At 42.9% G+C, this 25,715-nt stretch overlaps 1 protein-coding gene across 8 annotated transcripts in view; it reads left to right on the top strand.

Moving 5' to 3' along the window:
* Nucleotides 1-25,715, top strand: part of CIT (citron rho-interacting serine/threonine kinase) — a 171,727-nt gene that overhangs the window by 84,022 nt on the left and 61,990 nt on the right. For 7 of the 8 annotated variants that reach the window (XM_043440393.1, XM_043440404.1, XM_043440386.1 and 4 more), the window contains 9 exons: nucleotides 6,836-6,941; nucleotides 7,837-7,980; nucleotides 9,197-9,316; nucleotides 15,174-15,344; nucleotides 15,616-15,666; nucleotides 16,435-16,488; nucleotides 18,815-18,955; nucleotides 20,829-20,954; nucleotides 24,211-24,306. In XM_043440393.1, the coding sequence (XP_043296328.1) occupies nucleotides 6,836-6,941; nucleotides 7,837-7,980; nucleotides 9,197-9,316; nucleotides 15,174-15,344; nucleotides 15,616-15,666; nucleotides 16,435-16,488; nucleotides 18,815-18,955; nucleotides 20,829-20,954; nucleotides 24,211-24,306 (1,009 nt within the window). Of the gene's footprint in view, nucleotides 1-6,835; nucleotides 6,942-7,062; nucleotides 7,702-7,836; nucleotides 7,981-9,196; nucleotides 9,317-15,173; nucleotides 15,345-15,615; nucleotides 15,667-16,434; nucleotides 16,489-18,814; nucleotides 18,956-20,828; nucleotides 20,955-24,210; nucleotides 24,307-25,715 lie in introns of those variants that run through there. The other variant, XM_043440429.1, reaches the window with a different exon arrangement.

Below are 25,715 nucleotides of genomic sequence, written 5' to 3'. Positions count from 1 at the left end.
TTTCTTATCATTCATGTGTTCATTGAAGGAGCACTTTTAATTTCCTTCAAAAACTTTTCCTTTGCATTCACTACTTGGCTAACTGTGTTCAAGAAGCTTAGCTTTCAGCCAGTCTCGGCTTTTAACATGCCTTTCTCGTGGAGCTTAATCATTTCTAGCTTTAAAAAAGTTTTTTTAATTGGAGGATAATTGCTTTACAATATTGTGATGGTTTTTGCCGTACATCAACATGAATCTGCTGTAGGTATACATATGTCCCCTCCCTCTTGAACCTACCTCCCACCTCCGTCCCCATCCCACCCCTCTAGGTTGTCACAGAGCACCGGCTTTGGGATCCCCATGTCATATAGCAAATTCCCACTGGCTATCAGTTTTACATATGGTAATATATATGTTTCAATGCTATTCTCTCAATCATCCCACCCTCTACTTCCCCGACTGTGTCCAAAAGTATGTTCTTTACGTCTGCATCTCCAAGTGAGAGAGCTGTGTTGCTTCCTCTCACTTGACCACTTAAAGGCCATTGTAGGGTTATTCATTGGCCTAATTTTAGTATTGTTGTGACTCAGGGAATAGGGAGGCCCTTGAGAGTCCCTTGGACTGCAAGGAGATCCATCCAGTCCATCCTGAAGGAGATCAGTCCTGGGTGTTCATTGGAAGGACTGATGCTGAAGCTGAAACTCCAATACTTTGGCCACCTCATGCGAAGAGCTGACTCATTGGAAAAGACCCTGATGCTGGGAGGGATTGGGGGCAGGAGGAGAGGGGACGACAGAGGATGAGATGGCTGGATGGCATCACCGACTCGATGGGCATGAGTTTGAGTAAACTCTGGGAGTTGGTGATGGACAGGGAGGCCTGGCGTGCTGCGATTCATGGGGTCACAGAGTCGGACACGACTGAGCGACTGAACTGAACTGAGGAGAGAGAGAAAGACTGGGAAAGGCCAGTAGGGGGAGCAGTCAGAACGCACACAACATTTATTAAGTTCACTGTCTTACATGGGTATGATTTGTGGTGACCCAAACGAGTTACAATTGTAACATCAAAGATCGCTGATCATAGATCACTATAACAAATAAAATAATTTAGTGAAAATGTTGGAAAACTGTGAGAGTTACCAAAATGTGACAGAGACAGAAAGTGAGCAAATGCTCTTGGAAAAATGCCAATAAACTTGCTTAACATAGGGTTGCCACAGACTTTCTCTTTGTAAAAAATCTCAGTATGTAGAGATTAAATCTCAGTATGTAGTATTAAACTGTGAAGTTTAATCAAGCAAAAAAAAAAAAAAAAACCACAAGAAAACAAGGTATGCCTGTGTCGAAGTTTGAGAATTTTGAGAACAGAGGAGAATTCTGGCAATTAAGTTAGCAGGTAGATCGTGTCCCATTTCATAGTCAACGGAAATATATAATTTCTTTATAGCAATTCTGTCTGCATCTCTCATAGCTTTAGAGTTACAGCCAATTACAGGACTTTTTGTACTTTCCTTCTCTTAAAGCAAGAGTAGCATCAGCTCTTTAAGTATTACCACCTTTCATGAAATGGTACTTTTCAGGATGATTTTAGACCAGCAGAGAAAGAAATACATATTGAGAGCTTACTTACCATTAACACCTGTCATTTAATTGGCTTAAATGTCTACATGAAAAATAAATAGAATGCAAATATGTTAAGTTAAGCCATACCTCTCTCTAGTATAGTTCTTTCTTAGAAATTCATGGAAATGGTATATTTTAGTTGACTTATTAAGAATGAGGGGATAGGAGTGGTCTTTCATCATTGTCTGAAATCTGTACATTTTCTTGAAATTCATTGCTCACCATGATTAATTTCAAAACTGTGTTTTTACTCAAAGAATGACCAAAATGCACCAGTAATAAATTTCCTGGCCAAAGTGTCACCGGGAACCAAATACTGGGGGTGGTCAAGCTGTGAGCTTTAAATACCTGGACCTTAAATCACACACACTTTGTTCTAATTAGCACCATGGTTCTTAAGCCTGTCTGTACATTGGACTCACCTGGGAGCTTAATAAAAATGGCGTTGCCTGGGCCCCACTCCCAGTCTCTCTGTCTCTGATTTAAAGTGGTCTAGTTGGGCCCTGGATATCTTTTTTTTTTTTTTTTTAAGAACAGTTTTAGGTTCATAGCAATATTAACAAGAGGTACAGAGGTTTCCCATTCACCCCCTACCCCCACATATGCAGAGCCTCCCCATTATCAACATCCCCCACCAGAATGAACCTACAATGAGATGTCATTATCACCCAGAGTCCCTGTGTACCTTAGGGTTCACTCTTGGTGGTGTACGTTCTATGGGTCGGGAAGATCACCTGGAGGAGGAAATGGCAACCCACTCCAGTATTCTTGCCTGGGAAATCCAGTGGACAGAGTAGGCTAGTGGACTACAGTCCATGGGGTTATAAAGAATCAGTCAAGACTGAGCACATACACACATAATAACATGTATCCACCACTATAGCGTCACACGAAATGTTTTTACTGCCTGACATCAATAATTTTATCTATTTATTGGGTTGTTCTTGGTCTTAGTTGTGGCATGTGGGATCTAGTTCCTTAACTAGGGATCGAACCTGCTTTAGGAGCCCAGAGTCTTAGCCATTGGACCGCCAGGGATGTCCCGACATCAGTAATTTTTAAAAAGCTCTTCAGGTGATTCTAATTTGTAGCTGAGCTGAAGACCAGGGGCATTGTAGAAAGCTGCAGTGACCTTTCCCCCTTCTGTCCTCACCCCAGCGTCATCCTCCAATTGCACGACTGTTTATGGAATTGTTGCTACAAGCTGAGTTGAGTCACAGCGGACTTACCGTAGCTTTTTTTTTTTTAATGTAATTTTTATTCTAAAAAAAAAAAATTTCTTTTAGCACCTTTATTCTGAAGAGTCCTTAATTGCTGTACTTAGAATGGCTCAACAGTGAACATTTGTCAAGCATCAAAATAGCCGGATGAAGGAGTCAGACCTCGGGTGGTGGGGAGAGGCTGGCGTGTCATCTCCCCCCGACGTGTCGTCTCCCGTGGTTGCTGGCAGGGGGAGGGCCTAAGCATCTCCCTGATTCTGGGCCCCATTAACAAGTGGCCTAGAAACACTTTTTTTTGGGTGAATAACAATGAGCTTTGTATCCACAGGGGTGCACTTCATAGTCCTCTGGAGCCTGCCCTCCACTTGTCATCAAGTCTTGAGAGCCACCTTCCCTCCCATCATCGTGCACCCACGCTATTGTTTTTCTCCAAGGGTGCTGGTTCGGTGCTCGGGTCTAGAGAGCTGTGACCCCTCTCATCATCCCTGACTCATGTCAGTGCAGGTGACTTAGTGACATGTGGGTGACTCCTGATGACCGAAGGACTAAGAAGGGCCCTGTCTGTGGGTCATCCTTCCCTCCTTTGGTAGTCTGCGTCTTCTCCAGCCCACCCACCAGAATAACATCAGGAAGAAATAGCAAAGTCAGCTCAAGGCCATACCTTCAAGCAACCCATTTCATCTCAGATTTTAAAAAAAAGTAAGTTTGTGTTTTGACTGGATTTAGATAGACAATAGGCCAGTGAGAGGAGTAGAACTTGGTTAAAATTTTTAGCCCAGAGTGAGATTTAAAAAAAAAAAAATTTATTTCTGGATTTCAGTTCCCATTGCCCATTTGTGTGAATAATGAACATTTGTTCTAATGTGGATGATAGCATGGGGCAAATTCAGCCTGCTGAGTTTCACTGTTTCAAGCAAGGGTTTTAGGCCTGTGAGGCATGTGCAGTTCACGCCATTGCAGGGGTAGTAATGATAAAACCACAATGATAGTAGAATAGTTGACATTTATTGAGCCTCCATGAGATGTAAGGCACAGTGATAAGGACCTCCCAATGGGTTATCTCACTTAAGCCTCATGAGAACTCTTGAAATTAGGTTGAGAATTTTTCTCATTATTCAGATGAGGAAACTGAGGTTCAGAGAGCTCACATGGTGAGTGAGTTACAAAGTCAGATTTTGAACAGAGCTGCATGACTCTGGGTGTCAACTCCCTTGGCTGCCCCAGAGTGTGTACTGGGAGCTGTCATTGGGGTTTAGTGAGCCAGCACCATTATGCCAGCCCTTGTCATCCGGCCAGGAGCTGCAGGGAGAGAGCGCTGCTGCGTTGCTGCAGGAAGCTGACCACTTTTACTTGGGAAGTAGGGCGTGGTGCACCGGAGAGCAGAACTTTGACCTGCTGGCGAGATGCCAGTGCTCATTGACAACCAGCTGCTGCAGCCCTGTTACCAAGGCGACGTAGATGGGACAGCAGAGCAGTGGTGGCCTCTGCCACACATCCCTCAGAGCATGAGAACCTTTGTTGGCTCCTGCTCTGGCCCTGCACTTCACCAGTCTCAGCGTTTGTGCCTAGGGTGCCGAACACTGAGGGAAACCTCCCCAAATAAGAACTGTCACCTCCACCCACAAAAATTAACTGCTTTTAGGTATGAGGCAGGGTGTGTGAATTCTGTGTATGTGTGTGGGAAAGTGTGTCCTTGTGGAGAGTCTGTTCTAGTCTGTTCTCAGGAGGCCACACTACATTATTTTTGTGATAAAATGCTGAGAGATACGTTCAGTACGTCCTCAGTCTCTACCCCAGTTCTCTCTTGGGACCAACAGAAACAGTTTATTAGCTGGCAGATTACTTAGGTTCCCTGCTCATGTGGCAGGTTACTTAAATTCAGTTTCCTCATCTATAAAATGAGGATAATAGATTGTCTTATACAGTTGCTAGGGAGACTAAAGAGTTAAAACTAAAGAGTTAAAATGCTTTAGGACAGAACTGTGCACGTCGAGTCAGCACTTAGTAAGTGTATGAGCTGCCTATGGCTGCTGTAACAAGTGACCACAAATTTAGAGGCTCACAACAATGCAAATGTATTACCTTATATTTTTGGAGGTCAGAAGTCCAAGATGGGTTTTACTGGACTAGAAGCAGGGTTTATGAGACTTTACTGTTTGGATATCCTCTAGGAGAGAATCAGTTTCCTTGCTTTTCCCAGCTTCTAGAGGCTGTCCAGTTTCCTTGGCTCGTGGCCCCTTCCTCTGTCTTCACAGCTGATGATGTAGCATCTTCCAGTCTCTTGCTGACTCTGACCCTATTTCTGTCATTACATCTCCTCCCTTCCTGTGCTTCCATCTTTAAAAAAAATTTTTTTTGGCCTCACTGTGCAGTATGCAGCATCTTAGTTCCCCAACCAGTGTTCGAAGCTGTGCCCTCCACAGTAGAAGGGCAGAGTCTTAACCACTGGACCACCAGGGAAGTCTCCCTCTGCTTCCATACTGAAAAGACCCTTGTGGTTACATTGGGCCCACAATGTATATCCACAAGGATATACCCACAAGGATACCCACAAGGATATCCGATAATCCAGGATATCCTTGCCATCAAAATTTTTAACATTATCACATCTGCAAAGCCCCCTTTGCCACATCGGGTAACAGATCCACAGGTTCCAGAGATTAGGACATGGACACCTTGGTGGAGGGACTTTATTTAGCCCAACATAGTAAGTGTTCGTGCATGCTCAGTCATTTCAGTCATGTCCAACTCCTTGCGACCCTATAGACTGTAGCCCACCAGGCTCCTCTGTCCAAGGGATTCTCCAGGCAAGAATACTGGAGTGGGTTGCCATGACTTCCTCCACGGGGATCTTCCTCATCTAGGGATCAAACCTGGGTCTCCTGCATTGCAGGCAGATTCTTTACTGCTGAGCCACCAGGGAAGCACCAATAAGTGTTACCTGTTTGTATAAAATAAAGCAGAATCAAGCTGGCTGGCTTAGGGATGGAATAAACAACAGTTTGGTCAATATAGTTAACTGAAAACAGTGGCCACTTGCTGTGTTAACTCTGTCCTGTGTCAGGACCTCTGCATCCTTTATCCCTGTTCCCTGGAGTTTGTTTCCTTCCAGAGCTTTGGAAGGCCAGCACCTTCTCATTTTTCAAGTTTTCAGAGAAACAGGCCCCTGATCCATTTCCTCTGTCATAGCACGTCACCCAGTTTCATTCTCTGGCATCATCTGTTAACCTTTTAGTTCGTGTGTCTGCCCGACGTACTCTGCATGCCCTCCATGAGTGTCAGCTCCAGGAGGGCAAGGACTGTGTCTGTCTTGACTGCTGCCGTTCCAGTGCCTGGAAAGGTTTCTGGAACAGAGTAGGTGCACAGCACATATCCGTTGGTTGAAAGAGCAAACGAAGCCGTGCAGGCACAATGCTATGTGTTTAATATTCATTCTCTCCTGTCATGGCAGGGCCTTTTATTATCATTCTACCTCCTAGAAATGGAAACGGAGGCTCAGGGAGGCCAAATTATTGCCTCAGGTCAGTGGCAGCTAAATTTACACTTGGATCCTCCTGCTTCCAGTGTTCTTGGTCCCGTCTACCTCTCTGCCTCATGGTTATGATGTCATTAGAAGCTGCTTGAGCCAGCTCTTTTGATGCCCAAGGATACTGGCAGGTCTTGGTCTCTACTATAGTTTCTTTTCTTATAACATTTATTTTATTGAAGTGTTGTTGATTTACAGTTTGTGTTAATCTCTGCAGTACAGCAAAGTAACTCAGTGATACATACATACATACATATATATATATATACACACACATATTCTTTTCCATCATAGTTTATCATAGGATATTGAATATATCCTGTTCCTTGTGCTTTACAGTAAGACCTTACTGTTCTTCCATTCTGTACGTAATAGTTTGCATCTGCTAATCCCAAATTCTGCTGTAGTTTCATTTTTAAAAGTTTTTATTATTATTTTTGGCCCATCCCCACCCCTCACCTTGACATTGGTTTTCTTCCATCCAGGTCTGTTGTGTCAAGTCTGGACTCCCCTGCCAAGACTAGCTCCATGGAAAAGAAACTTCTTATCAAAAGCAAAGAGCTGCAAGACTCCCAGGACAAGTGTCACAAGGTATTTATTTCCACAGCCGGCCTCCCTCCTTGCTGCAGGATCCTCCCGTCAATATATGCCGAGGGACCTGCCCGGGGCCGCCGCTGGCGCAGAGCCACCTGATCCTTCCCGCGCCGAAGTCGCGCCTCCGGCAGCTCAGAGGGAGATGAATTCGGGCCTTGACGCTGCCGTAAATCCTTTAAATCTTAACCAGAGGAGGCCCTGGATATAAAGCGGCCCGTTCCTCAGCATGACCCACCCAGATGTCTGCGTCTTCCGGCAGGTGGCTCGGGTCCTCACCTGTGGCCGAGATGCATCCCATCTGCTTTGAGTGATGCGAAGTCTCTCTTCCTAGTCCTTAGAAACTCCTGCCTATGTAACTGCGGCCACTGTTGATTATGCTCAACGTCTCTTAACGCTCACTGTTCCTGCCCAGAGGCAGTTCTCTGGAAGCTCGTAAGAGTCACTTCTTGCCTGGGACTCCCAAGAGTGCAGACGAGTCCATATCTCCTTGCCCTGTCCTGGATTTGTCCTCTAGATCTTTGCAAGGAGATGGGGGGGATCAAGATGGATTTGGGATAAAATTAAACTGACATCTGCAAAAAAAAAAACCAAACCCAACCCAAAAAACAAACAGGTGAAAAAAATGGTGATTGTGGCCTCCTCGCTTACTGGGTTAGAGAAGTGATCGAGTGTGAACCCAGCCTTGCATGAGAGGAGTGACTTAGCATTGGTGACTGTCCTTGCGAAGACCGGTGTGCTCCCAGGCGAAGAAACCATGGTATTTCCATCCCAACATTTTGGCGAGTTAGTGCCAACCGGGACCACCAGGTGGTTTCGGAGGTGGCTTGAGACGTGATTACTCCTAATGAACCCCCCACGGGCCTTTTTTAACGTGTTGCTGTGTCTATTTCAGATGGAGCAGGAAATGACCCGGTTACATCGGAGAGTGTCAGAGGTGGAGGCTGTGCTTAGTCAGAAGGAGGTGGAGCTGAAGGCCTCTGAGACTCAGAGATCCCTCCTGGAGCAGGACCTTGCTACCTACATCACAGAATGCAGTGTGAGCCTTCCCCCCAAAGCCCCCTTCCCTCGGAGGTGGCACTACCTGTTGTGTGTGTCTCATCCTGTTTCATGACAGCATCATGAGGCACGTCACAGCCAGGGGCAGAGAATAGAGAGGGAGGACGCACGAGCAGGACCTGTGATGTGCAGAGTAGCGTGCGCCAGGTGTGAGGGCCTGGAGACAGGAGGTCAGGCTCAGAGAGTCCAGGTAGGAGCCTGGAGACAAGCGTAGATGGCCTTGCAGAGGGTCTCACATCTCCCATCCCAACCTCTGTGGTCTACCTTGTGTCCTACATGATCAGCCTCAGGAACCAAGTTCCCAAATAAGGGCAAGACAATATGTTTTGAATTTGCCCCAAATCAACTATCGCCTAGAACCGGCATATCAACAAGAAAACTCAGGCTTTAAAACCCAGACCCTCTTGTCATTTTTTACCATGTGACTTTTTTTTCTTTCCTTCACAAGAGTAGACTGTCTTCTCCATTGTCTCGTTAAAAATTTTCATTCAGGTGTTTCTTAATGTACAGTCTTAAGAAGTTGAATCGCACATTTTTCAAGTGTTTTTTCCACAAGGGAGAGGAAATCTATAGAACGTGGCTGATTAAGAATAACTGCTATGTTTCCATTCCAGATTTGGCTGCCTTTCAGTGGTGGGTGAAGTTATTCAGCTCTGTATTTCAGATATATATTTCAGTGCTACTGAAGCATTAAGGGAACCTTATGGATGAAAGGTGTCCAGGAAACGTAAGCCAGGAGGTGGAAATAGATTGCTTGGAGTCCTAAATGATACCCGGGCAGAGAATGAAGTCATTGCTACTTTGAAAAAGGGTGATATACTTGATAGTCCTCGAATCACTGATATTCCAGAAGAGATTTTGTATCCACCCCAGTGGTGGTTTCATGGCTAGGGGATCTTACTAGTTTTCAGTCCTGAACATACAAGTAAGTATCTGCTAGGCCAGGTAGGAGACAGGTGGCTGCACTTTCAGGCTGGATCCATAGGTCTCAAGGTGTTTGAGATGATGATTTCTTGAACCAGGGGATTTTGCAGGATGAAACTTGGAATTCAGCAACCCACTGGAAGCTGTCGTCGTGGGTCCGTCACCCGAAACCGTCTTGGTGTCTGCGAAGCAGCCTGCAGCTCCCTTAATGAGTCTTTCAACTAGAGCAGGATCTATGGGGCATCCCTATTAAAAATTTTTGCTTTCCGCAGAGCTTAAAGCGAAGTTTGGAGCAAGCACGGATGGAGGTGTCCCAAGAGGACGACAAAGCACTGCAGCTCCTCCATGATATCAGAGAGCAGAGCCGGAAGCTCCAAGAAATCAAAGAGCAGGTATGACTTGCTACCTGGGAGCAGGGCACCAGCTCAGACCTCTCATTTCAGGGGAGGCATGTTTGAGGGACAGAGAAAGGGGGGGAGGAGGGGGAGAAAGAGGTATGTAGGTCATTTGGAACTTTCAGATTCCAAATGGAACTTTTTTAGATTCCACATGGTTTATATAAATGTTCTAGCTCCTTTTGAAGTCTGGACCCCACAATGACTACTCTTTTTCAATCAAAGGTGTAGGTTTAAAGCAGTGGTGGTGGGCAGACTACAGCCTGTGGGGGTGAATCTGGCCAACCAACCTGTTTTCCATGACCACAAGCTGAGAATGATTTTTGCATTTTTAAATAGTTGGGGGGAGGAATTCAAAAGAATAGTTCATGCTGTGCGGTTCAGATTTCAACATTTATACAAATAAAGTTTCATTGGAACACAGACACACCCATTCGCTTAGGTACTGTCTGTGGCTGCTGATCATGCTTCACTGGCAGAGGTGAGTAGCTGTGACAAGAGACCACATGGCCTGCAAAGCTGAAATGGCTTCCCATCTAACTTTCTACCAAAAGAGTGCCGACTTCTGCTTTTAAGACCATTGAAATAGTTTTTAAAGATGTTTTCATAGCTTTTTAGATGCACTTTATGTTTTTGAGAGAAGCCAGGATAATTCATAGTTTTGCTTATCTAAAGATGTATCCTAGGAGGGGTGTTTGAGCCATTAAGGCCGCGTCACAATTAACACAGCAAATCTTGACTACATAAAGCCCTCCCCTTCGTGTTCAGAAAAGAAAATCCAGACCTTTAAAAAGCCTACTCTCTTTTTTTTTTCCCCTTTCCTTTTCTAAAACAGTTTTCTTTCTAGATGGTTCATTTCTATTTTACTTCATTGTTTCCTTTTTAGCATGGATTTTTTTTTTTGTCCTTTGAAGAAACCGTAAATAGAAACTTTAATGAAGAGAATGCAGTGAGCAATTGGAGAGCTGAATTATCAGCTGCCAGGCAACTCTCATTCACTTCAGAAAATCTAATGGAAACAGTGATGGAAATGAACATTTTTGTCTCTGGGTAGCGCACACTTAGCCATCTGGGTGGTTGCTAATGCAAGAAACTCTTGCAAATAATTTGATTCATTAACTGTTGTTTAAAGAAAGAATTACTGTTTTGGTTTTTGTTTTTTTGTTTTTTTTTTTTTGCATCATCTCATTATCACTTTAGTATTTTTTAAATCATTGGTTAAGATCCTCCTGCTTGATAAAAATGTTCTAAATAAACGTGCCTAGGAAATGGTGCAATCCAGTCATCAGGTTTCTGAACAGTACTAACTTAGAGATCTTGAAGGTTGTGCCTGAAGCTTGGAAAAATGCACTTTGACAGTTGACTTGTTGCCCTTTTGTCCACACCATTTTTCCTCCTAAATGTTTCAAGAAGTAGGATTCTTTTTCTCCCATTAGTTCAATGTGTTTGGAAATTTGCTTTTGGTGGTATCCTGGGGAAATGAAAGCTGTGCTTGGCCACCAGAGGGAGCAGCTGGTGTCCCTGAAATTAAATAGAAACAGAATTTTCAGGACATTTTGAAAAGGTATATGCTGGTGCTTGAGTTCAAAGAAATGTCCTTTGTGATTCATATCACAGTTGGCATCCATGTGGAGTTTTAGATTTAATGACTGCTAAGTGTTCCATTTTGGGGGAAGAAAGCTTCTTCGTTTCAGATTTTATTTTTCATCGGAAGGAGGACTTACTAAAAAAATGACCCTCAGTAAGCTTGGTGAGAGTGCAATGTTTGCAATCCAGGAGAAACATATAATACTTTCAGTAAACGCCTAGTATTTGGTTTGTAGCCCACTGATTCCTCCCAGATTTGCCATTTATTTTTCTCTCTTCCTCTCAAAGCCAATTTCTATACGTCTGTTTATTTTAAGTGTTGCTTCTACTTAGCTATTTAAGAATGTTCAAACTACCCTACAATTGTAATCATTTCACATACTAGAAGGGTAGTACTCAAAATCCTTCAAGCTAGACTTCAGCAGTATGTGAACCAAGGACTTCCAAATGTACATTCTGGGTTTAGAAAAGGCAGAGGAACCAGAGATCAATTGGCCAACATTTGTTAGATCATAGAGAAAGCAAGGGAATTCCAGAAAAACATCTACTTCTGCTTCATTGACTACGCTAAAATCTTTGTGGATCATAACAAACTGTGGAAAATTCTTAAAGAGCTGAGACTACCAGACCACCTTACTGTTTCCTGAGAAACCTGTATGTGGGTCAAGAAGTAACAAGTAGAACTGGACATGGAACAGTGGACTGGATCAAAATGAAAAGGAGTACGATAAGGCCGCATATCATCACCCTGCTTCTTTACCTTGTATGCAGAGTACATCATGTGAAATGCCGGGCTGGATGAATCACAAGCTGGATTCCAGATTGCCGGGAGAAATATCAACAACCTCAGATATGAAGATGACACCACCCTTATGGCAGAAAGTGAAGAGGAACTAAAGAGCCTCTTGATGTGGTTGTAAGAGGAGAGTGAAAAAGCTGGCTTGAAACTCATCATTTATAAAAACTAAGATCATGGCATCTGGTCCCATCACTTTATGGCCAATAGTAGACGATAAAGTGGGAGCAGTGACAGATTTTATTTTCTTGAGCTCCAGAATGACTGCAACAGTGACTGCAGCCATGAAATTAAAAGATGCTTGCTTCTTGGAAGGAAAACTATGACAAACCTAGACAGTGCTTTAAAAAGCAGAGACATCACTTTGCCGACAAAGGTACATATAGTCAAAGCTGTGGTTTTTCCAGTAGTCGTGTATGGCTGTGAGAATTGGATCATAAAGAAGGCTGAGTGCTGAGGAATTAATTGATGCTTTTGAATTGTGGTGCTGGAGAAGACTGTTGAGAGAGTCCCTTGGACTGCAAGGAAATCAAACCAGTCAATCCTAAAAAAAGATCAATACTGAATATTCATAGGAAGGACTGATGCTAAAGTTGAAGCTTCAGTACTTTGGCCACCGGTTGTGAAGAGCTGACTCATTGGAAAAGACCCTGATGTTGGAAAAGACTGAAGGTAAAAAAGAGAAGGGGGTGGCAGAGGACAGAGATGGTTGGATGGCATCACCGACTCAGTGGACTTGAATCTGAGCAAACTCCAAGAGACAGTGAAGGACAGGGAAGCCTGGCATGCTGCAGTCCATGGGGTTGCAAAGAGTCAGACACGACTTAGCAACTGATCAACAACTTAGCTAACCCCAATGGAGTATTTGGGTTTGGTTTAAAATAAAAACACCTAGGGACTTTCCTGGTGGTCCAGTGACTAGAACCTGTACTTCTACTGCAAGGGGCACGGGTTCAATCTCTGGTCAGGGAACTAAGATCCTGTGTGCCATGAGGCACATCCAAAAATTTAAAGAATTTAGAAAACACCTAAATACCTCACATGATAGATTCATGCTCCATCACTAGCAATTGCTGGTTCCACCAACCCCCCTCCTTGGAAAGAGAATCAGAAATTTGGGTAACATAGAAGGCATTTGAGTTTTAAGACTTCAGATTGATTCTATTCAACCAAAATTGTAAAGTTCCATTCCAAAGAGTGACTTGAGGCATGACTCAAAAGTTGTCCACATTTCCGCATTCTGATCCTGTTCAACTATGACCAGCACTGAGCCCAGCTGAGATTCGGACAGCTCTCTCAGCTGTCCTTGGAAACAGACCTGATCATCATCTCTGAGATTTTTCTTGAAACAGGGATTTGATCAGCTGTTGGATGTATAGGATTTCCTTGAAGTAGCTGGCAGAATAACAGTGGCTCAATAAGTGAAGTAGAATCCTTTTTGATGTCTGTAGCAGGCTGGGTGCCCTGGGAGCTCAGATTGCTGACAGAGGTGTTGCCTGATTCATGCCTTCCTCCCCTTGGGCGCTGACAGCTCTGGACAAAGAGATGTTTAGGGCAGGGGGTGGGGGGTGTTGGAACAGTGCTCTGTCCTTGCTCTTGACAAAACACAAAGACCACATTCCCTTTTTGCTGAAAGTTTAAGTCAGACAAGGGAGCTAGGGATAGAAGATGGCCAAGACTGATTCCCACCGGTCCGCTTCCTCCACAGTTTGTGTTGAGCTTGTGTGCAGCTCCGATGGTACTTTGGATTTTTTAAAATCAGGAGAAAAGAAATTGAATTTTTAGGTAAAAGAAAGTGTTTTCATAGATAATGTTTTTATCTTTATATTATATATATATAATTTTTTTTAATGGAGGAAGGGGTCCAGGAAGGCTTAATAATACCAGAGCTGTGCAAGTCAGAATAAGTCATCACACAGCCCTGGCCGAGGATGTGCCATCTCACATCGTTGACTCGTGTTCTGTTCTGTGAATTCAGATAATCGTTGAATAGTTTATAAAGACCTTTGGTTATGTAACCCAGCACCACCCACTTAGTGAGCCTCGTGCAGAAAATCTGGTGCCCCATGGCTTGTAGAATTGACCCTCAGTAACAATGCAGCTGGCCCTCTGTATCCATGATTTCTGTATGCATGGATCAACCAACCTCAGGTCGAATCTGGTCCTGGAACCAACCCCCTGTGTATACCAAGGGACGACTGTATGCTTTTAGTGCTCTGTTTTGTGCCCCCCCCCCCTTTTTTTCTGCTTTCCTCCGTACCACTAACACAGAGAGATGTGTTTACATGAAAACTACCCATTTTCATAAGGATGTCATCTTCGCTTTAGTGTGCACATGGGAATTGCCTATTACAGTGGGATGAAGCTGTACTGTTACTGGGGGAAAAACATTTTATTGGTTAAAAACATATCCTTGCTCAGTGGATCTCTCTTCAGTTATTTCTTGGGAGAACAGGTCTTAGAGATGATTACTAGATGTTGTGAAGGTCAGAGACAGTCTTAGTTCAATTCTTTATTCTTTTCATTTTATATCCTCCACCCCCACCACCTTGGATTGGATAAATTTTGCTCATTCATAAACCTTACATGTATAGTCTTTGCTTTTGCCAGTAGAGAATATTTTCGTTCTCTGCCCCAAAGTTTTCAAAACCACTGTTTATTTCTCATGGTAAATCAGTTTTGGAAAACCTCAATGCAGATTTTCTGATTTTAGAAATTCACTTTGAGAAAGGTTGGGCTGTTGGGATTACTCAAAGGCTTCTGCTCGAGGGAGCAAGGTAATTCTTTCTTTGGAGTCTTTCTCACAAGTTACTTTGACAGAGTCAGTGTTTCCTGACTCTTCCAAATTTCAGGGTGACTTGCATCTCAAGAGCATTGTTAAGTTCTTCATGCAGTTTGGGCCCCAGAAAAATTAATGGTGAGAAACTGACATGATGAGTTTTACCTTCCAAGATTCTCTCCATTGAGATTTCCAATTACCCCCTTGTGTCATCTGAAAGGTTAATTTTAAAACTAGGTACCATATTTAATTATGTTAGGTGCATGTGACTTCTAAAGGACAAATCTATATAAATGATTACCCTTGGGGGAAGCTTTGCGTAAGCAGATTATCATGGTTGTTTAAAGTACATCCCTTGCTGCTCTCCGGTGTTACAAAGGCCTTAAGGTTCTGCACTTCTTGTACGGTATTATTTGCTCAAAGGATCTAACTGTATATAAGCACATGTGTTCCAAATGGTGTTACTAGTGCTACATGATCTACATGAAAACAGTTTAAAGATTTAATATTCTTTTCTCTCTACTCACTCTCCACACACCTCACCTTCATCCGCATCTTTCACCTTTTCTCTGGGTCCATTTTCTGCTTATATCTCGTCACTGTGTCTTCTCTCTGTGGTTTTTCACCTTCACTTCCCATCTTTCCTTTCAGGAGTTCTAAAGTCCACCTTTCTTTGGTTGCCTACTCTTTAGGAGTACCAGGCTCAAGTGGAAGAAATGAGGTTGATGATGAATCAGTTGGAAGAGGACCTGGTTTCGGCGAGAAGGCGGAGTGACCTCTATGAATCGGAGCTCAGAGAGTCTCGGCTGGCTGCTGAAGAGTTTAAGCGGAAAGCAACAGAATGTCAGCATAAACTGATGAAGGTAGCTAGCTCCCCTCGGGGAGGGAGTTTTGGGGGTAGAATCCTGGATGATCTTAGCAATAATAAAGGGGATCCTAGCTTAATGAGTACATTTGAGAAGCCATGGGGTGCCATACAGAGTTCTGGTGTTGATTAGAGAAGGTAACTAAATTTTTTATTATTGTCCTAATTGTTTTGGCCACAGAGACCAAGAAAGTACAGCCTGTAGTGTTGTCTTATAAGATTTTTAGGTTCTTGAGAGTTCCCAATATGTTGTATCTTTTAAATTACAGGCTAAAGATCAAGGGAAGCCTGAAGTGGGAGAATATGCCAAACTGGAGAAGGTATTTTCCACTATTGGTATTGGGATTTGGGGCAGATGGTTTCTTAAATGGGCTTTCCGGGTGGCACTAGTGATAAAGAACCCGCCTGCCAATGTAGGAGATACAAGAGACAAGGGTTGGATCCCTAGGTCGGGAAGATCCCCTGAGGAGGGCATGGCAACCCACTCCAGTATTTCTGCCTGGAGAATCTCATGGACAGAGGAGCCTGGTGGACCACAGTCCCTGGGGTTGCAAAGAGTCTGACAAAACTGAAGTGACTTAGCATGCACACATGCAGTCTCTTAAATGTTGCTCTCCGTGGCCTTTTGTTGGTTAAGAATATATTTGCAGTGAATAAAGAACTCTCTTCTGGGTTTATTTTGATGATCAGTCTCTGGATGACCAGGTTTAGTTTCAGCTATGGTTCTAAAAGGGGGAGAAGACACATCTTTTTTTTTTTTTTTTTGTCATGCCCTCTCACAGTAACATACAAACCCAGATACTCAGTAAAACAGATGGGAAAATTTACTGTTTTCAAGTACAGGCGATTTCAGTTCCCTTTTTTGCCATCTGTATGTGTGTCGCTGGTTCTAGAGTAACGGTCCACATGGAGGTTTACACTGAGATATTCAAAGGCTTCTCTCATAGGCTACTGTTCTTCTCCATCAGTAGGTACTGGAAAACAATAAGACCCCCACAGAAACCTCAAGAAAATAGGCCTGTAGTAAATGTAGCAAGACCTTAATACCAATGTGCCTTTTGTTTTATTTCCTGGGATTTTAATTACAGATCAATGCTGAGCAGCAGCTCAAAATTCAGGAGCTCCAAGAGAAGCTAGAAAAGGTAAGCCCAAGGGGATATTTTGGGGAACTTACCTCCCATTTCCAAGTACTTTTTCTTGCCTTATCCTAGAGGTGAAATATCAAAGAAAGAGAATTAGTCACCCGTCACTGAGGGAGATGAAATGGGGTGGTGAGCTATATTACCTGAAAATATCAGAGTTCTGAATATACTTTCTCCTTTTGGGACCTGTCAAACTGTATTTGTTTAAACAAACAAACAAACCAGACACCAAGCTCTGTGAGACTGTCAATTCAAAGTTCAAATTCTACTATGACAAATCCCAAGAGGCTGGCTCCTCTTCCTTCAAGGGACTGGGTTCACATCTTGTTCATGACCCAGACGGCTTTCCATCAGAGACCATTGGCAGCCTTCCTGTCCACTGGGAGGCTGGAGGAGCCAGGAGTCCTCGAGTGGTTGGGGAGGAGGGTGGGTGTGGTTTATGGCTTCTGACACAGTGAGTGCTAATGGCCCTTCCTTTGGGTGAACAGGGGAAACGCTAAAGAAAGGGCCAGAATGAATATGGCCTTCACGAAGGTTTGTGAATGTGTTTAAAAGAGCCCTTTGATTTTCCTCCTCCTTCTTTTTAAAGTTGTGTTATTGAAAACATATAACATTGACTTTACCATTGTAATCATTTTGAGTGTCCAGTTCCTTAGTGTTAGATGTATTTCCATTGTACATCAAATCGCGAGAACTTTTTTGTCTCGCAAAACTTAAACTATCTGTTAGATGCTAACCACCCCTTTAGTGAATGCCCATCCTTGGCAACCCCTTCCTTCCTTCCTTCCCTCCCTTCCTGTCAGTTTATTTTATTAAAATATAGTTGATCTACAATGTTTTGTCACTATACTGCACAGTGGAGTGATTCAGTTATACACATATGCACATTCTTTTTATATTCTTTTCCTTTATGGCTTATTATAAAATACTGAATATAGTTCCCTCTGCTATTCAGTAGGACCTTGTTTATCCACCCTATATATATATGATATATATCACTCTATATTATAATTTGCCTCTGCTAATCTACTTTGCTTGTATGCTTCTGACTGCTTTAGGCACTTCCTGTTGGTGGACTCATACAGTGTTTGTCTTTTTGTGACTGGCTCTTTTCATTCAGCACAGTGTCTGGGAGGGTCATCTGCATTGCAGCATGTGGCAGGATCTCCTTTTCATAGGCTTCATGGTATTCCATAGCCGGGATGATCCACTTTTTCTGTATCCGTTCATCTGACTCCTTCCTGCCTATTCTTGAGCTCACTTCTGAAAGCCTCTCTCAGCTAGAAGTTTGTGTGAGGACTCATGTCTTCTAGGACTCTGCCCACCTTGTAGAAGAGGGGAGCAACCTATACATGTCAGCCACAGATTTAATTCTAAGTTTTCTAGTGGCTGTATTATAAAAAGGTGAAAACTCTTTGAATGATACAGTTTTCATAATGCAATATATACAAAATGTCATCACAGCATGTATTGATGTTAAAACATTTATACTGCTCCAGTTTTTAAATGAATTAAACTTTAGTAAACTTTAAAATTGATTTCCTAGTCACACCAGCCGCATTCCCAGTGCTCACTGGGCACCTGCGGGAAGCAGCTCCCACACTAGCCAGCATGCACCTCTCTCTAGAGTTTCCTTGCCATTTTCACTTTTTCAAATGATAATTTAAAGTGAATGAATGTGAGGTTGGTGGTTTACAGTTTGATCTTTATCGTGATGCTTGAAGAGCTGCAGTATAAAAAATTAAAAATTAACTTCAAAAGGTTAATTAAAAAAAAATGACTTCCCTAACATGAATTTTGAGTCACTACAAACGCTATGGTGGTTGTGCCCTCTGATAGGTATTTCTTATTATTAAAGATTTAAATTACAGCTTTTATGTTGTATTGTTATAAAAGTTAATAGTAGAGATTCCCCATAAAGAAGTTGGCAAGTGAGATGATTAAATAAGGAGAAAATTAATGCTCTGAGGAAAATACATTAATACTTGGGCAGATAAATCCAAGACCTTTTGTTTGCATTTATTCCAAAATATTGAATCAAAGATGCTAAAATTTGTCCAGTACTCCATTATCTTCTGTACCCCAGGAAATTAAAAAAAAAACAAAACAGCTTTAATTGTAGTGATGTTGAAAAATATAAGTGCACCTTAGATGAAATATAGAATAAAATGAAAAGTTTGTTTGTTTTTTAAAGAATGGATAAAAATATCCATTCAGTGTGACCCGATTTTTTTTTTTCCTGTTTAGGAGATGATCCTCATATTTTTCTGTGTCTAAACTGGGCCATCTCACCCGTCCCCCACCTCTCCGTTTCTTCTCCTTTCAGGCCGTGAAAGCCAGCACAGAGGCTACCGAGCTGCTACAGAACATCCGTCAGGCGAAAGAGCGGGCTGAGCGTGAGCTGGAGAAGCTGCACAACCGCGAGGACTCCTCCGAGGGCATCAAGAAGAAGCTGGTGGAGGCCGAGGTGAGCAGGGGACCTCCAGCCCCGGGTCCCGCAGCGCCTGGCCTCTGGCTGTGTGGGGACGAAATGCAGGCACCACCTTCTCTCCGCTCGCCTTTGTTCAAACCACTTTTCCTTTCCACCCATTCCTCTGAACCCGAGAGGCTTGGGAACGTTTTCCCCAAAGGGGAGAAGCATTTGTCACAGAAGCTGCGAGTAGAAAGATGTTTTGATAAAAACCTTTCCTTCCCGTTTGTTTTCCTCTGACCCACTCACTTGTGTGGGTGGACTCATGTTTATCTAGGTGAACTGTGACGCCGTCCCTGAGGTCTTCTTTTCCTTCCCTCTGTATCCTTGCTTTTCCTTGACTTTTCCTCCCAGCAGTGATAATAACATAGTAAATTTCGAGGCTTCAGCTGTGACCTGTGTGTGTCGATAACTCCCAGATCTGTATTTTGGGGCCTCTTCTCTCCCTTCAATTCTTTGTTGTTGTTGTTGTTGTTGAAACCAATTATATAATTATGCAGGAAACACATGAGTGTCTTCTCATTGTTAAAAAAAGAAAAAAGCACAGAACTAAAGAAATCTAGAATCAGAAGGGACGTTTCCCCTTACTCCCCTCCAGCTTCCCCCATGCCTGGGAACGGTTCTGTGGAACAGCTGTGCCATAGTTGACTTAACCATCCCCCTTTCCTGAGCTTTCTGCTTCTCCCTATCACTGTGCTGGTGGTGACCTATTTGTCCACGACTCTCTGGGGCCACCCTCACCCACAATCCAGGCAGTATTTCCCACTGCTCCCCTGACAATCTTGCCTGGGTGTCTGGACAGTGCCTCTAACCTAGAATGAACTCACTATCTTCCCCAACAAGCTGGGTCATCTTTTCAATCTCCTCATGCTGGTCAGGGCCATCGTCATCCTTGTGGTCACTCCAGGTTTGGAACCTTGACATCATCTGCTTCTCCCTGGGCGCTGCCATTCCACAGATTCTTCAGCCCTGTCGATGCACCCACATGGTCTCCCTCCCAGTGTCTGCCCCCCGCTGGCCTTTTCTGTGGCCTCCTCGTAGTGCAGGCGCGGGTGCTCTTCCTCCTAGCTGAGCAAATGTCGTCATTTCTCGGCTTTCTGCTTTCAGTCTCACTTTCCTCCCAGCTAGCTCAGAAATGTCAGACTTGTGGACCTCCAGCTCCAGGCTCATCACCACCCCTTGTACCATCCCAAACCCATTAGTGCTTCCCTGTGTCTTAGATACATGAGACTATCAGCCATTTGACCCGCACATGCTCCCCTTCTCATGTTCTCCTGCTCCCTCCAAACTCACCTTATGCAGCAGCCCCTCTGTGCTCTACCTGGGGCCTAAGCTGGCCACCCCTGTGCTGTTACTGCTGTGCCCGTCTTTATTTGAAAGGCCTCCCGTCTCCCCTCCAGCCCGCTGCACCGGCCCCCTGCACAGCTCACATCTCCTTGACTCCTCCCCTCACCTGCTCAGTTCAAAGCCCTCTTTCCTGCCTGCAACCTCCCGCAGCGCCCCATACCTGTGTGCTTCATGGCTCTGCCCCTTTTCACCCATTTTATGTTTACTTGTCTTTCTCTTACCTCTTCCAAGGGCAGGCATTCTGTCGATTTCCTCTGGGCATTTTCCGAGATGCCTAGTGTGCTACCTTGCAGATAGTAGGTGCTTGGTAAATATTTGAATGAATGAATGCACTCTTGTAACCTACACAAGCGAGTACTACTCGGATTCCAGAACCGTGTCTTCCTCGCCGTGGCTCTGGGTGCCTGAGACCTCTCCTCCCTGCCGCGAGCGTCCGCTTCCCGAGGGCCCCCTCCCTCGGCGCAGGCGTTGCGCCCGCAGCCGTCACCCCATTAAAACTCTCTGATTGATTCACGATCTACAGGAACGCCGCCACTCTCTGGAGAACAAGGTAAAGAGGCTAGAGACCATGGAGCGTAGAGAAAACAGACTGAAGGATGACATCCAGACAAAGTCCCAACAGATCCAGCAGATGGCTGATAAAATTCTGGTGAGCAGGAGCCAAAGTTGGCAAGTTCAAAGATAACAGGTTACAGAGGGAAGGGGGTCAAAAGAAGAACCAACCACCGTCAAAGGGGAGGTTGTCGCCGAGCAGGTGAATTAAGAGGAAGTGGTCTTAGCGGATGACACATCAGAGACTAGCATGAGTAACCTTACAGGTTGGACTTTTCAGCACTGGTAACAGATCCATCAGTATGTTTTTTTTTTTCTCTCTGTTTGCTACTGGCTGACCTTTAGAAATACGAACGTGCACACTCTGTCATCTCCAATACATTTCTACAGGAGGATTTATGTGCTCCTATCAGCAGAGTTTTGTATGGCTGTTAATATTGCAAATGCTCATTTAAATAAAGGGGGGGGTAGGGGTTCAGGGCTTTAAGACTAACGCTCAGATCCTCGCTTTTGTAGAGGAAAGAAGTTAGTCACGCAGAATTGTTTTTCTCTAAGTAGTATTTGTCATAGATCCATGTTCACCCACTCACTTTCTCTGCTACAGTTGGTTATTATTCTTATTATTATTTTCACTTTCCTTAGATGTAGCAGATCTTTTTTTTTTTTAGGTTTGTAATCACAGTGATTCTGTTTTTGGCTCTGATCAAATTAACTTGATCAAGGAAGGCTTGGGTGGTACTTGCCAACGTGTTGGAAGTTTTGCTCCTGCCAGGGTGGAAGGCAGGTGAACCTTTAAAGGACTCTCCTTGAATTTCAGTGCCCAAATCAAGAATTTGATGCCACTTTGGGGAGTCTGTTCATAGCCCCTTCCTTCCCTGCCCCTGGGAGAGACTCTGGAATAGTCGACCTTCCTCTCCACCATAAAAAGGCAAGGTGGTAAGCAGGGTGCTTCCCGCCTCCCTCTCTCTGGCTCTCTCTCTCTGCATCACTTCTGGGAAATGAGTCACCAGCAACTATATGAACTCCAGAATGACCGACTTATAGGCCTATACTAAATACCAAACAAAAACCAATAAAAACCCAACGTTTCAAATCTTTACATCTCTGTCTGTATTCATGAGCATATGGGTATTCTTGAACAAATAGATGAAAAGAGAAATCAGTTAAGTTGTTTTGCTTTGACACACAGTCTTCATAGATCCGTCTACACACAAAGGCAGATGTGACTGTTAGTCTACTCTCTGTTCTCTCGTTCCGTCATCCAAGTTTCTCTTGGCGATTGTCAAGTGTGTGAATTTTACCGTGAGTCAAGTGAATTCCCACCGAGATTCCACCACTGCCACCTCTTGCTTGGTGCGAACGACGTGGTTAAGTCTCTTGTGGTTGCAAAGTGTTTCTCTGTTTAATGGTGATGTGTTCATTCATTCATTCAACAAATATTTAATGAGCTTCTACTATGTGCCAGGCACTATTCTAGGAACTGGAAACAGAGCAGCGAACAGCAGTGTTTGCATAACAGGACGGAAGAGTCTGATCCAACACATGTAGAAAAGATAACGTTTTAAAAAATGACAACAACAACAAAAAATGCCAAAATGCCAAGAAGTCAGATTTTAGAATGTCCGCTTTTCCAAAGATTCATTTGCAATTAAAACGTCGGAGTGTAGAGTTCTGCATTCCTGGATTATATGTTGCAAAGTCCCATTCATACATGGATCAGAAATTTGGTCTCAATGTTGTGAATCTCAGATGTCTGAGTTTTCAGCCTGTTTTCAGTTTGATTTTCATTCCTGTGCCATTTTAGGAGGACTGAAACTGAGACAATTATCAAGTGATTTCTAATGTAAAGGAAAAGTAGCAGATTTCTTTTTCCAAGTGTGTCTTATAACCTACCCTAGTACCTTTGTGGTCATGACTTCATCTATCAGAAAGTATCTTTTGTTCAAGAACCTGGTGCTTAGGCTGTAAATAAAGTATCTGGAACAGGCGCAAAGAGGGGTCCTTAATACTGTGACATCATGATGATGCTCGGAAGGTCATCTCAAATGTCATTTGCATTAAAGTATTTGCTATTCTGATAAGAACTTTCAAAATAGATAATTGGGGTTCTCATTATAGCAGAGTCTTTTGCCTTAATAAAAAGACCTCGTTTCTGGGGATCCTTTAATATACCTAAAGCCCTTAAAGTATGTTTTTATTACTTAACATCCTATTTACATTCAACTTTTCAAGATGACATCTGTTAGATTGCAATAGATCTTGTGCACCTGGTTTTAACATTGAATACTTTACTGGCCCCCAAGTCAAAGTTGGTGTTTGCAGACTTCAGGATTTCAAAAGCTTAATCAGTACCATTTCATGTGTGTGTGAATCTGAAAGTATTTTTTCCTCCATTTTATGGCCATATCCTGTATAATTTCCTCATTCTTCAAATTCTCATAATTATTTCCATTTCAAAGCAAATCTTCAAGGTAGTGTGAAGAGATGAGAACTTGGAGTAATGACTTTTGATATTAGTAATTAACTAATGGGTCCAGATTCATAAGAATTAATGTAGATGCAGATAGTTTCATTTAGAGACTATTTCAGTAAGTTGAATTCTGCCTTTTATATGATCAGTTTATAATATGTTGCAAATGAATTGGTATAATTTCCAAATGAATTTTGTTTAAAAGCAGAAATCTTAATAGAATAAAGAGGACTTTACATTTGAGCTATTTATATTACTCCAAATTCTCTTCCTATCTTCCATATATGTGTACACATATTTATGTCATTTTTAGTCAATTTTATGTTCTGCCTTCTTCCCATTAGTGTTACATCATCAACACATGATATCATATGAACATCTCTAGATAGTCACATTCTCCATATTACCAGTCAGTTAAATTATCATTCAAAACTCAAAGTGTTTGAATTGTCATATTAGTTTTCCTTCTTAGCTAGGGTTCCTGTGCAATCTTATTTAAAGCTGTCATTGGAGCAAAAATTGCCTGAGGCTCAAGATAGTTGGTCAGGGGCTTTGCACTGTATGGAATTTTGAAATTGTGTTGTCTTGTTACTCTCATTTCTCTAAGCAGAGATGAAGAGCTGCCTTTGACCTGTCACACTGATTGATTTCTGATCCCAGCCCACCAGCTGTGTGTGTATATGTGTGAATACGTGGACTTGGAAATCCCAGGGCCAAGGCTCAGTGGTGGTTTCCTTCTCAAGAGCCTTAGGGGCTAGTTGTGAGGAAACACATGCCTGTTGTCTCTGGTGCCTGTGCCAAAGCCGTGTTTCCCCTGAATGTCTGACATGCCTTGGCTCTGTCCTTGCTTCACACACCTGACCGTCTCCTCTTTTTTGTCTAGGAGCTGGAGGAGAAGCACAGGGAAGCCCAGGTCTCAGCCCAGCATCTGGAGGTGCACCTGAAACAGAAAGAACAGCACTATGAAGAAAAAATTAAAGTAAAGACACCTTCTGGTTTTCTCTCCCCTTCCTCCTAGAGCACCACGTAGCTCCTCTCTCTTCCCAGGTGCTTTGAGCCACTTCTTGTTAGAACAAAGGACTGTCTGGGGTAAACGCTGTCCTCAGGCCATGATGGGGGGTTTTATCCATGGAGGGGGTTGGATATCAGAAGTTCAAAAATAGTTTATTTCAAAAAATTTGGTCATCATGTATCTTTAACTATTTAAAGATATCTTTAATATATTAAAATATTTAAAATATTTTTTAAATAAATCTTTAAAATATTTTTTGACCCACTGTTACTCAGTCCATGATAATTTAGATTTAGACAGATTCATCATTTCTTGGCTTTTAATTTCCTTCTTGCATCTTAGACCTAGATCTTTGTCTTTTATATAAAGTGTGTCCTTGAGGACTTTCTTTAGTGGAGGTAATGCTGGTGCCAGCCTCTATGTTTTGTGTGTCTGAAAATGTCTCTGTTTCTTCCTAGTTCTTGAAAGATGTTTTGACAGGGCATAGATTTCTAGGTTGGCAGTTATTTCTTATGATACTTTTTGAAAATATCATTCCATTGATGTGTTTGGCTTTTATTATTGCAGTTGACAGTCAACTGTCAGTCTAACTGTTGCTTTCTTTGAAAGCAGTCATTCTTTTTTCTTTTAAAACTTTGTTTTGTCTTTAATTTTCTGAAGTTTTACTGTGATAAAACTTTACATCTAGACAGATGTGGAGTTATTTGTTTATCCTTCTTGAGATATACTTGACTTTGGATTATATTAAAAAACATTCCTGAAAATTATTGGTCATTATGTCTCAAATATTTCCTCTTCCTCTTCTCTTTCCTTCCCTTATGGGGATTCGATTGGGCATGTGTTAGGTTATCCCTTGTCTTTTGGTGCTGCATTCTGGTTAAGCTCTAATTGATTTTCCAGTGCACTCATCCTTCCCTGTCTAATCTGCTGCTAAACCCATCCATTGAGTTTTAAATTTCAGTTAATGTATTTATTGGTTTCTTGTCAGTCTGTTTGGTTCTTTCCCAAGTTTACTAGATTGTTTAAGACAAGAACTTTTTTTGAAGCTTATCTTCTGCTTCTTTAAACTCATTAGCATAGTTGTTTTTCCGTCTACAGCTGATGATTCCAGTTTCTGAAGGTCTGTTTCTGCTGCTGTTTGTCCTGGTTCTTTTTTGTGGTGTCTGTCTTTTTGTGTGCCTGGTCAGCTGCTCATTTTCCTTGGAAAATTAGTAATGGGGATTCTTTGAGACCTTGAATGAAAATGTGTGCCCACTTTGAGGGCATCCCTGGGCTTTGACTTCTCTATTTCCTTACCCTTTGGGGAGATTGAAAATGAAGCTCAAGTTTGTTTCAGCAAATGCCTCAAGTTCAAAACAGCTTTCTGTGCTTCTTAC

This window comes from Cervus canadensis, chromosome 1 (genome assembly GCF_019320065.1).
Source record: "Cervus canadensis isolate Bull #8, Minnesota chromosome 1, ASM1932006v1, whole genome shotgun sequence".
NCBI lineage: Eukaryota > Metazoa > Chordata > Mammalia > Artiodactyla > Cervidae > Cervus > Cervus canadensis.
This window is presented reverse-complemented; position numbering and strand designations above follow the sequence as displayed.